This window comes from Lepidochelys kempii, chromosome 1, assembly GCF_965140265.1.
Source record: "Lepidochelys kempii isolate rLepKem1 chromosome 1, rLepKem1.hap2, whole genome shotgun sequence".
Classification (NCBI taxonomy): Eukaryota; Metazoa; Chordata; order Testudines; family Cheloniidae; genus Lepidochelys; species Lepidochelys kempii.
In genome coordinates, this window is record NC_133256.1 from 285569738 (window position 1) to 285583047 (window position 13310).

The window sequence follows — 13310 nt, forward strand, 5'->3', positions numbered from 1 at the left end:
AGGAAAGATTTCCCTCAGTCATCCTTTTGTTCTTTCATTTTCCGATCTCTCATCCAAGTAGAAATTGCTCTTTATTTCCACCTGTGAAGACGGAAATATTTCTTCTTTCAACTTGGGCCGAGCAAAAATTGTTAAAATGTCTGCCACTCCACCCTGAAAGCAATCTAGAAACAGCACTGATCCGAAGAGACCTAAAAATGGTGCACACGCACACACACTTCATAGGTGTTTGGAATAATATCTGCTTACATTACTGACAAAAAAGTTTGTATTTGATGGAATACATGTGTTCATACCCTACAAGCCATTGTAATAATCTTTGTACAAAGTATGCCTTGTAAAGTATCATTTGAAAACTCATAATTTGCTGGTCAGTACTGTCCTGATAAAATGTGTGTGGCAACATTGTATGGGAAGTTATAAGATCCTCCGGGGTGATGTTATTAACACATGTTCCAAACCCCACAGCCCTGCCCAGGCAGAAGTCAGACCCATTCTGGCAAATGAAGACCTGGCTTCTGTTATTCGTGTCTTCCGCACCTCTCGGCTGGATGTCAGCAATGTAAAATGCTTGGGCATAAAACCTTCAGCACTTAGGAAACTCCAACTAGTCAAAATGCTGCAGCACCCTCTTGAGCAACACAGGCTGCCGTGAACACATCAGACCTGTCCTCTGCTCTCTCCACTGGCTTCCCATAGAATTTCAAATCCAGTTTACAGTCTCAGTCCTTATCTTCGAAGTGTTCCATGGCCTGGGCTTGAAAACATCACTTAAAGCTCCTGGACAAAGATTGTGGTCAATGCAGCAGTTGCTCTGGCCCAATGGAACTCTCAACAACAACAGTAAAGCTGTCTGAGGGAGACATGGCCTTCTCTGGAGGTGGTCTGAACCTGTGCAGTGAACTGCCCTGGGAACTAAGGACCATCACAAACCTCACCATTTTCCTTGCCAAGTGCAAGGTGTATTTCTTTGACCTTGCCTTCTCTAACAAACACATAGCAACAGATATGTTTAACAATTAAAAAAAAAAACTACCAAAACAAGACACTCCACTCCATACATTTCTCTTTTTGGGGAGAGCAAAAGAGAACAAACAACATGTGATAGAGGTGTGATCTCTTTGCACTACTGAAATTATCTCAAATACTATGGGGGTGGGTGCAGGATAGATACCTACAAAGAATAGAATAGTAGTTGACATCATATGTAGTGAATGTGACAACTACCCTAAACTGAAGCAAAATCCAGCTAACATACTTGCTCCTTTTTGTGCTTTAGCTGTGGTTTTAAAAGTAGCCACTGGCCTCTGAACACCAACTCTTGTCATATGACAAGGTTATTAAGCTGTTTGTAACCCTGACTCATACTACGTGACTGTGGCCAGAAAATGAAATTCAGCCTTTTACCAGCACTGCTCTGTGTGACACCTGTATTACAACGGTATACTGTTAACTCACTCTACTTAGAACAAATGTTTATAGGAACATCTTTCCAAACTTTGTCTCGTTACTTGACATTAATTTGAAGACAAAGCTTTCATCTAGTTCCCAGAACACGTTATATATCCAGTATACTGAAAGCGTTAAAAACCTTAGTGATTATAGTTACAGAAATGGCACCCGCTAAAAGAGCTGCTGGAATTCTCCCAGGGTGAGATTCCATTGCTGCATTATCATTGCCACAGAAGTCACCAGTGTATGCTTCACAGTTCTCCTAAATCCTTGCTTTGGAAGCGATCTTTCCATGGTGCTCTGCAGGTACTTCCAGCGTGCTTAGACTTAGTTTTGAACACACCTCCCAGATTAAATTCCTGATTTTCATAAAGTATCTAACAGTTACTCAGTACAGTGCAAGGTTTGTTAGAAACCGACCAGTCTGTTTAAATCAAAATTAAATCTTTCTGAAAGCAAAGAGAAGAAACAGTTTAACTTTCACTTTCAGTATATTTTTATCAGATTCACGTTAATAGTATGAACTGCTTAGATTATAAAAAGAACACAGGGCAACGGAAGATCTATAGTTATTAACTAAATAAGTTAATGTATTGGATGAGGCTTTTTTATATTACACTGAGGCTCAGTTTCACATCAAGAGTATTTACACCTGAGTTATGGCGGTGAGAACAAATATCCCAGACAATTCAAATTAAATTTTTTTGACAAAGTGAAAAATCAGGGAAGAAAAAAAGGAAGTTGCGTGTTCTTTTGTTTATCATCTAAATTTGAATAACCATTTTGAACAGGTTGCATTCAATGTTAGGAGGCTTGAGAAATTAGGTTTATTTGATTACAAAAATCAAAAAAATAGAAATATTCATAGATTCCAAGACCAGAAGGGATCACTGTGATCATGTCGTCTGACCTCCTGCATAACACGGGCCATAAAACTTCCCCCAAATAATTCCTAGAATGTATCTTTTAGAAAACATCCAATCTTGACTTAGAAATTGCGAGTGATGGAGTCTTTACCATGACCCTTGGTAAATTGTTCCAATGGTTAATTACCCTGACTGTTAAAAACTTACCTTTTTTCCAGTCTGAATTTGTCTAGCTTCAACTTCCAGGCATTGGATCATGTTATACCTTTCTCTGCTAGACTGAAGAGCCCATTACCAAATATGTTCCCCATACAAGTACTCTTTATTAGGCTACATAGATGGAGCTCTTGGAGTCTATCACTATAAGGCATGTTTTCTAATCCTTTAATCATTCTAGGGGCTCTTCTCTGACCTCTCCCCACTTAACATCCTTTTTGAATTGTGGGCACCAGAACTGGATATAGTACACAGAGGCAAAATGAGCTCTCTACTCCCTTCAAAATTCCCATTTACGCATCCCAGGATCACATTAACCCTTTTGGCCACAGCATTGCACTGGGAGCGCTTGTTCAGCTGATTAACTACCACAACCCCCAAATCTTTTTCAGGGTCACCGCATGCCAGGATAGAGTCTGCTGTAACTATGGCCTAAGTTCTTTGTTCCTAGAGGTGTACATTTGCCCATAATAAAGTGCATATTAACTGTGATGGAGAAGAGGAAAGGTGGAGATTGTAGTGGGGTCTGGCTGATGATGAAATCCGTGACACATCTGGCAAGAAGTTTTTACAGAAAGAAAATTAGACACAGTTGAAGATCAGATAACAGCCTCCCAAAAAAGTCCAAGGGAGAGGACTAAAGACACCAAGAAAATGATGTTCAGTCAGCTTCAATAGAGTAACATCATGCTGAGCAAGTTTTGGCTCCCACTTTGGTGGGGAAGAATGGTTCTCAAGCTCCATGGATATTGCCATATCCTAAGGATTTTCTTTAAAGAGCTCTGGACATTTACTAGGAGATCTAGCCATTCCCTGGTACTTTCCTCCCTGTCATTCATCACTGGGAACTCTTGGGGATCATAGTTTCCTTTATTCCTATCTCTGCTGTATAAAGGAGAGCATAAATGAATCCTTCCAGTGCTCTTATGTCATTAGTCCTCTTGTATCCTGTTACATGGAACTGCTGTGTAAATATCAGAATATTTAGTGTTTCCGCATATTTTCTTCTCCAAACTAAAAATTCAAATTAAAAAAAGTAATACTAAGTACATCTTATTAAAATGCACATGCCATCTGAAATAGTTTCTCTTTCAGAAATTGTTGAGCTACTTTAGAAACTGTACTCTTACCTTCAAAGAACTGCTGCAGGGCCTCATTTTCTCCCACCACATCCATGACAAGAAGGTAGAAGCTTTTTTTTTCTTCACAAGTTTAGGGACATCAGACTATGAAACAGTTGCACTATCCTCTCTTTTCCAGCGGATGTATTTTTGAACATGTTCATAATCATGTCATTCTGCTGCTAAAGAACATGTCCTAAGCAGATTGATTGTCTTTGCCCCAGGGAAGTTGATTCTTTCAAAACTAATTCCAAGCAATGGACTCAACGCTTCTACCGCATGCAGAGAAGAACCTGACAAGACTTTAGGAGGAAAATTTTGGAAGGCATATTTTCCTTACTTCATATTGAAAACTATGTAAAATTAGTCTAATTTCTTCCTTGTTTCAAGGACCTTTGCCCCCAGTAATGCTCTTAGCTACACATGCGCAAGCAAGAAGGCAATAAAAATTACTTATCTTGTATTTTTCCTTCCGCACTAGTGTATTTATGTGTAAATGAGTAAGTACTATAGATAAAAATTGATATGATCAAACGTAACAGAAAAACACCACTGTACCATAATTGTGCATTATCTGGGTTTTTATTATGGTTCCCTGCATTATATTTGAGTATTTCATAAATATGAATTTAACCTCACAATATACCTATGGGAAGTAGTATCTCCATTTTATAGTCATGAAACTAAAGCACAGAAATTAAGCAACATGCCCAAAGTCACACAAAGTCTGCATCAGAGCTGGAAACTGATCTAAGATCTCCTGAATACAGGGCACTACCACCAGTCCACCTTTCCTCATTTATTTGATGTATATAGAGCAATACCGTATGCACTCCAAGTAGTTTGTTCCCTTTCACCCCAAAGACTAAATTGGAAATCGACCATATCTAATATGGTGGGTAACTCCAAGGGGCATTTGGATTGGAGTATCAAGGTCTGAATACAAACTCAAGAAACCTGCATGAAGACCAGATACAGAGACGTTAAGGTCACTGCAGAGGCAGCAATTGTATAACTGCTGTTATGTCCCTTTACATCCAGTCACAGAGCTGCATAGTTTCTCCTAAGAGGCTGGTCTCTTAACCATAAAGTTTACACTACAATAGAACAGCTGCATAGAGCGGAAATAGGATTTAAGGGGCGGGGAAAGAAAGAAGACAAGAGACTAGCAGATCAGTGTTAAAGGGTAGTAATTTATTGAGACCAGACTAATAGCCAGGGTTACTGCCTCATGGAAGCCAGAACCCAATGGGTATACCTTTGTAGTCCTTGGCTACCAAAAAAAAAAAAAAAGTGTGCATGATAAACTTTCAGATATATATATAAAAAATACCTTTTGTGCCTACACAGAACCAGATACCAAAACAGCTTTTCTGCTGGGATGAGTGTTGTTTGTAATCAGTTTGTAAATTGTAGATTTTTAGGTATCAGGTATCATTCGGTTACAGAATAAAGTAATTCTGAAAATGGTTTGATTTCAACAACAGAAAAGTTTAATCTTTCAAAAACAACAAGTGAGAAGTCAGTCTAAGTCTGAGTTGGGCAACTCACATCTTTTCATGTATTTATACCTGCTCCTGTATTTTCTACTCCATGCATCTGATGAAGTGGGTTCTAGCCCACAAAAGCTTATGCCCAAATAAATGTGTTAGTCTCTAAGGTGCCACAAGGACTCCTCATTGTTTTTGATGATACAGACTAACACAGCTAACACTCTGAAATCTTTAATCTTTCAAATACTCAAAATAAGAAATAATGATAATTTAAGATCTTTAGCAAGCATTTCTGTGTATAGCACAGAGAGATAACCATGAACATATGGTCATGTTTTCTACTGAAAATAGCAACTGAATTAAACAGACCTTTAGGCTATTATTGCTTAACAGAATATTAATAACCTTTGACATTATTAAAATTCATCCAGCTTGCTACAGTAGAAACCATTGAACCAGTGGTAGGATATACAAAATCCTTTCACCAATGGTTTCAATGAATATGTTGCTGGCAATGGAGAGTGATTGGGGAAAAAATTGTATTTCACTATTGGAATGACTATCAAACACCTGCCGCGGCCCCCCCACCCATACACACACACACACCTTTTCCTGAAATACTGTGTTAAACACATTTATTCCATTAAATCTTGCAGCTCATTTGATTTACTTTTGTGTAAAAATGAGATATCTTTTGCAAGTATATATTTAGTGATTAAAAGAAATCACTTGGGAACTATGTATGTTTCGAATCTTTCATAATAAATGAAACATCTGTTTACTACTTAAGTGCTCTTATTATAATTAGAGCAAAAGTTTTTTGTCTCTACATTTTAATTTGATAATCAATTTACCCACCAATAATCTTAGGATATTTGTAAATTAAGAGCTGCTGTCAGGATAAAAAACAAGCTACTGTTTTCCCCAAAGTGATTATGTGTAGTAAGTCTGCCATACAGTGCTGGCTATGTTCCACAAATCCTGATCAGTTGTCTGCCGGTGGAGCAGGCAAAGTGCCACTTCGTAACAAAAGCAGGCAAAGTGGCACTTGAGCTAAGAAGCATTTTTCTTAAGGAACCATGATCATCTTTCTTCAGTTTCCCTTTGCAAGCAGTTCTACGTGTGAGGAGATTAACAGAAAGAAATTTGCTAATCTTAATTTTCCATCTAAGAAGGAGGGCAGAAATGATTTACATGTGCAATGGCAGTTGACGGAAACTGATGTGTAAAGAATTACTGATTCTTAATATAGGAAAAAAAAGATGTAAGGAAAAAGTAACCAGATACATGCAGAGAGAATGAAGGACAGGGTGGGAAAAAAGGATGCATAACCAGAAGGTGGCTATGAGTAGGATACAGATTAGAAATCAAAGCAGTGTTCTAACACTGATAACCATAGTATTGTCTTTGAGCAGAATTGTGTGGTACACCAAAGTTTAGGGGTGAGCTACCTGAACATATCCCCCATTAGAATACTACATAGTACGATTGTTTTTCCATCTCAACTAGCCTTAAGAACAAGTAACTCAACATGTATGAGATCCCAGTGAAATGCTGTGGCAAAAAGGGGTAATGTGAACCTTGGATGTATAAAATGGGAAGTAGAGAGTTGATTTTACCTTTGTATATAGCATTGGGGAGACAGATCATAGAATACTGCATACAGTTCTAGTGTCCATATTTTTAAAAGGAGGTGAAAAATTGAGAAGGGTGCAGAAGAGAACCACCAAAATGATTTGAGGACTGGAATAAATGCCTTCTGTGGGAGACTTAAAGAGGTCAATCTGTTAAATTTATCAAAAAGTAGATTGAGAGGTGACTTGATTACAGTGTTTAAGTACCTTCTCAAAGAATAAATACTAGGTAGTAAAGGTCTCTTCAGTGTAGGAGAGAAAGCATAATCTCTCATGTCTTCATATCAAGAATGATGCCTTTCTGGAAGATTTGCTTTAGCAAAAATCCAAGTTAGGATTTAATCAACGAGTTACTTGGCTCAATAAAAGGGGTAACTGAGTTAAATCTAAGGGCCTGTTATACACAGATCAGACCAGATGATCTAATGGTCCTTTCTGGCCTTAAACTCTACAAATTTATAAATGAGAAACATAGGGAGAAGGCAACATTTAAAAAAATATTTCAGAGAACCCCAAATCCTCTTAGATATTTCCTTCTATACTGATGATCAATTGCCCAGATACGGCAGTGACGGGAACGTTTTAAGTGTTTAAGAGACACATTTACTCCCACCTGTTCATAAAATTCTGAGATGTACCTCAAACCAACTCTTTTCTAAGGGTCAGTACCCTACAGATTACAGAGTTTAGAGTGACTATGGTGGTGGTGGGGATGTGGGGTGGTGGTTCACATGCCATTCTGCATCATAAACTGTACAGGACAATAAAAACACATCTTCAATCTAACATTTATTTAATCAGAGGTTTTGTTTTCAATTGTAAATTACAATAACGAGTACTTGCCACATTTTGTTCAACTGAAGTATCATATCTAAGCATACACAGCATAGGAGAGTTTAAAATAATCACAGTACTTAGTGCAATTTGCAAAAAGGAGAAAAGATCTTGGACCGACTTGTTGGAAATAAATATCAAGTGACAAAAAATTTCAGCCATTTTAGAGTTTATCCATATCGAAGTTCACGCATGCGCCAGACTGTAAAGTATTAGAGCTCTTCCTTGTAATATCCAAGTTTTGCCAATGACATCTCTTTTCTCAGCTGCATAACTTCCCAAAACATCTGATCCGCTGTACAAAACAGAAAGTGTAGAAAACTTACTGAAACTAAATCTCCATCCTCATTTCTTCAGGGTTTTTAACTGAAATATGTAGGCTACCTTATTCAAACAGTAGTTTCATCTTTAGAAACATTTTACAAAGTGGCATGATTTCAAAGCTAATTTCACCAATTTCAAAATCCCATCCTTTTATTTTGCAGAAAGGACTATACAATGTTTTTCATTTATTTTTTTTTAAAACCATCCCTTCAACACACAGAGGTCATCCCAGTCAGGAGTGGGCTTTCTATTCACTTTATAACTGCAGATCTGCGACACACTGGCAGCCTTAAAAGAAGGCATGTTTAGAGCTCTTTTAAGTGACCTTTGGAATTGTGAGATGTAAAAAATGCAAGAATTTAAAATATTTAGTCCAGAGGCCTTGCCACTATGTGCAGTAATAATACATTAAGGAAACCTTGAATCCCCACATAAAGGGCTTAAACTATTAACTCCTCTGCATCCTTGATTGCTGGCGTGCCTGTTGCCAGAAATGGTTTTCCTTCTGCAGGTTGCATATGAACAGTTTCAAAGCAAAGTCTCATAGCAACCTTGCTGACATCGCTGTACCTAACCAGACCATAAAAACATGGAAGTTTGGCAGTCATACATGTATTTGTTATTCACTTTACTGGATATTGTTTGCAATGTTGTTGTAGCTGTGTTGGTCCCAGGATATGAGAGACGCATGGGTGAAGAGAGACACACAATCTTTCCAGCTACACAGAGCTGAAGAGCTCTGTGTAGCTCAAAAGCTTGTCTCCATCTTCCACCAACAGAAGTTGGTCCAATAAAAGATGATATCCTACCCACCTTATCTCTCACTTTACTGGATGTCAGAGTTGAAGTTTTCCATATAAAAATATCTTCACACTAAAAATGGCTTTTAAAATCAGAAATTTCCATAAAAATTGGGGGGTAAGGGGGTGCCACCCCCCCTTTTTTAAAAAACAAACTATGGAACAAACACTGACCTACTTTTTTCAGTTTAATCAATTTTCATCTTGCCTATTTCTTCTGAAAGAGGGGATCTTTTTTAGTGGCAAAATGGAAAAAAAAGAAAGGCGTAGAAACAGAAGGGAAAAAGGAAAACCAAAGTTTTTGGATTACGAAAAAGTGCTCCTTTTCAAAACCTGGGAATGAAAATTAAACTAACTTTTTCAACTGGTTCTACTGGATGTAAACAGTAATCTAGGAACATCAAAAATTTATGATTTTACATATGAAAAATGTTATCAAATGAGAGTGTGTTTGTATAGCCCCTAGCATAAGATGGTACAGTAAATGACTAGGGCTCCTACATGCTACAGTAATACAAATCATAATCATAATGAATTACATGGTTAAACACATAAGACAACAAGAGACACACCACTCTTACATCATCATCTTCCTTAGGATCATAGTCCTGGCTCTAAGTAAATGTAAAGGTATTGCTCAAATTAAGACTAAAAACTAAGTAAAATGTTTTCCCCGTCATCTTTCAGAAATTCTTGAACTCTAAGATAGAGTTCTATCTAAAATAAAAAGATAGCACCAGAAGCATACAAGTAGCAAAGAAGCATACAATACAGTATGTGGATGACCACCATAAAAAAGCCTATATTCCCGTAACTCATTGTATACATTATCTGAGAAAATATTTGCATAAAGCAACAGGTCCAATTTATATAAAAAAATAAATTTTCCTAAAAGTGTGATGTAGTTGGAACATCAAGCCAAAATACTGAGTTCAGAGCATAGCTGTTAAACATTAACAATTCTGGTAAATAGGAAAATGTTTCCAATGTTATCTATTATAATCTCTCCCCTTCAAATAGTTTTCAGTCTTTTAATCTTCACAGTATTGTGGCAAGCATAATATCACAAACTGGGATAAAAAAAAGCTTTTTTGGTCAGAACAATATCCTCCTCTTAAATTCAATTGCTTTAAAATTAAGGCCAGTCATTTTCCAAGCATACTTCCTGCAATTTCCTTAAATTATTATTAGCAGAAACCAGTGACATATGCATTACATATATTTGCACTAAACCTGTTCAATACTTAGGCTATGTCTACACTACTACTTATGTCGGTGGAACTTATGTCACTTGTGGGTGACTTATTCACACCCCTCAGTGATGTAAGTTACACTGCCCTAAGTACCGGTGTAGAAAGCACTGTAAGTACTGCCGCTCACTGAGGGTGGATTAATTAAATAGACAGGTGAGCCCCGCCAGTTGGCTTAGAGTGACTACACTAGAGAGCTTACAGCAACGTCACTGTAAGATCTCTAGTGCAGCCATAACTTCAGAAGTAGGCTGTCTTCATGTAAATTTACTAGGGCTGTTGATTAATCGCCGCTAACTCATGTGATTAACTCAAAATGTATTGCAATTTTTAAAAAAATAGCAGTTTTAATCACACTGTTAAACAGAATACCTATTGAAATTTATTACGTATTTTGAATGTTTTTCTATATTTTCATATAGATGATATTCTGTGTTGTAACTGAAATCAAAGTACTTTTTATTACAAATAATTGCACAATAAAAATGATAAACGAAATAGTCTTTTTCAATTCACCTCATAAGTACTGTAGTGCACTTTGTCATGAAAGTGCAACTTACAAAGGTAGAATTTTTTTTGTTACATAATTGCACTCAAAAACAAAACAAAATGTAAAACTTCAGAGCCTACAAGTCCACTCAGTCCTACTTCTTGTTCAGCCAATCGCTAAGACAAACAAGTCTGTTTACATTTACAGGAGATAATGCTGCCCTCTTCTTATTTACCATGTCACCAGTAAGTGAGAACAAGCATTTGCATGGCAGTTTTGTAGCCGGCATTGCAAGGTATTTACGTAGCAGACACGCTAAACATTCGCATGCTCCTTCATGCTTTGGCCACCATTTCAGAGGACATGATTCCATGCTTATGATGCTCGTTAAAAAAATAATGCATTAATTAAATTTTTGACTGAACTGTTTGGGAGAGAATTGTATGTCCCCTTCTCTGTTTTACCCACATTCTGCCATATATTTCATGTTACAGCAGTCTCAGATGATGACCCAGCACATATTGTTCATTTTAAGAACACTTTCACTGCAGATTTCACAAAACGCAATGTAAGATTTCTAAAGATAGCTACAGCACTCAACCCAAGGTTTAAGAAAATAAAGTGCCTTCCAAACTCTGAGAGGGATGAAGTGTGGAGCATGCTTTCAGAAGTCTTAAAAGAGCAATACTCCGATACGGAAACTATAGAACCTAAACCACCAAAAAAGAAAATCCACTTTCCGCTGGTGGCATCTGACTCAGATAATGAAAATAAGCATGTGTTGGTCCGCACGGCTTTGGATTGTTATTGAGCAGAACCTGTCATCAGCATGGACACATGTCCCCAGGAATGGTGGTTGAAGAATGAAGGAACATGAATCTTTAGCGAATCTGGCACGTAAATATCTTGCAATGCTGGATACAACAGTGCCATGAGAACACCTGTTCGCACTTTCAGGTGACATTGTAAACATGAAGTGACAACTGACACATCCAAAACATATTGTTGCCAATATACTGAAGTGGCAATCAACATTACTGAAGTTCTAGAGATAATGGAAACAAGCAATTATGGGGAATTTCTTGAAAAGCATCTATATTATTAGCTATGAAAATTTAGCAGCTGCAGCAAAGGCAAAGTTTACTCTGATAATAAAGAAAATTAATGGATTGTGAAGGATGTAATATTTTGTGATTATACATTCTATGAATTTGATTGTTATTGTGTTTGCTATATAATTAGTAAGGATTAATTTAGGTATAGGTTAGTTTGTATCTAGACAGGAAAGCAGATAAACATTTCTGATAACCCTCTATTTACTGATACTTAAAAAGACAATGCAGGTGTCAATTCCTCAGACGTTTTACCTCCGCCATGCTAGGATCAGCAGTCTGGCTGGTGGGGAAGGTTTCAACTTGAAACCTCTGGGAGACTCCAAGTGAGAAAGAGAAACAAAGAACTTGAGAGTGGTTACAAACCTTGAGCCCCTGAAGTTCAGGAGAGAGGGAGACAGAGACTGTAGGGGTGCAGAGCAGTGGTGGGGGTGTCTGAATAAGCTAGACCTACCTAGCCTTTAGATAAGACAGATGCATGTAGACTTGTCTTGAAAACCCTTTTTCTTGTTATGCCTCATTCCTGCTGTTAAGATTAAAAGGTACTTTGTTTTGAACAGGCTGTTTTGTGTATTTTCACACTAGTCATAGCTCGCAAAAGGAAGATCACTAAGGCTCAAACCCAGTCAGGCTGCTGAGGAATCACAGCTGATATTGTGCCCTTGGAACAAGTCTGAAGGTAGGAGAATTGCAGGATTCCACCCTGAAAGAGGGAAAGGCAAGAGGCCTGTCTCCTGAAGGGGTGCACTCAGAGACGGGGGGGTGGGGGGGTGGGAAGGAAGGTGGAGGAGTGGCAAAAGCGCAGACAGTCCTGAACCGTGACAATATTATTTTACTCTTTTATAAAAAATAAAGTCATTTGCCTCAAACATATTAGCAAAACTTAACAGTGACAGCAAATTTCTAAGTGAGGATAATCAATCACTGGAACTTAGTAAGGGATATAGTACATTCTCCATCACCAGACGTGTTTAAATCAAGTCTATGTGTCTTTCTAAGGCAGTGGTCCCCAAAGTTTTTTGTCTGCGCCTTTCCCCTTTTGGTCTGTGCACTCCCAGGAGCCATGGTTGGGCACCAGGGCCGGGAACGTGGCCAGCACTGTAGCTGGGGCCTTGGCCAGGAGTGGGGCCACGGTCGGAGCCAGCTGCCACAGCTGAGAACAGGCCCACAGTCGGGGCCGGGAGCCAGTTCCCGTGGCCAGACCTGCAGCTGGGGCTGGAGTGGGGCTGGGGGCAGAGCAGGGCTGGGTGGAGCTCCCTCCCCACTCCCTATGGAGGCTGGCCCAGGCCCCACCACACACCTCTAAATGTTCCTCTGTGTCCCCTTAGGGGGGTGCGCCCCACAGTTTGGGGACCACTGTTGTAATTCAATCAGATTATTGGAGTGGAAGTAAGCATTGCTGGATGATATTTTGTGACACCTATGCTATGCAAATCAGATTAAATAATCATAACTGTCCCTCCTGACTTAAAAAATAACAAACCAACCATGAAACTTTGCAAGGCTAGCGCACTTAAAAAATGAAGCTCAAAGCCTACTCCAAAAAGCAGTAAGTTTGCAAAATATCTCTCTAAAATTGTATAAATCTAAATTGTGGGCTGCAGTGTCTTCATAGCCAGCTCTATGTATCCATTTTACTGGAACTGAACAGTTCAACTGAGCTGCTTTCCTAATTATTAACCTAGATAGAAGCTTGGATAGAGAGCCAGCTGTCCAAA

General features: G+C 38.4%; 1 protein-coding gene across 5 annotated transcripts in view; it reads right to left on the reverse strand.

Moving 5' to 3' along the window:
- Positions 1 to 7558: 7558 nt before the first annotated feature.
- RAB3IP (RAB3A interacting protein) overlaps positions 7559 to 13310 on the reverse strand; it is a 53824-nt gene continuing 48072 nt past the window's right edge. For all 5 annotated transcript variants that reach the window (XM_073327797.1, XM_073327796.1, XM_073327800.1 and 2 more), the window contains one exon: positions 7559 to 7911. In XM_073327797.1, the coding sequence (XP_073183898.1) occupies positions 7829 to 7911 (83 nt within the window). In that variant the 3' untranslated portion in view covers positions 7559 to 7828. The remainder of the gene's footprint in view (positions 7912 to 13310) is intronic.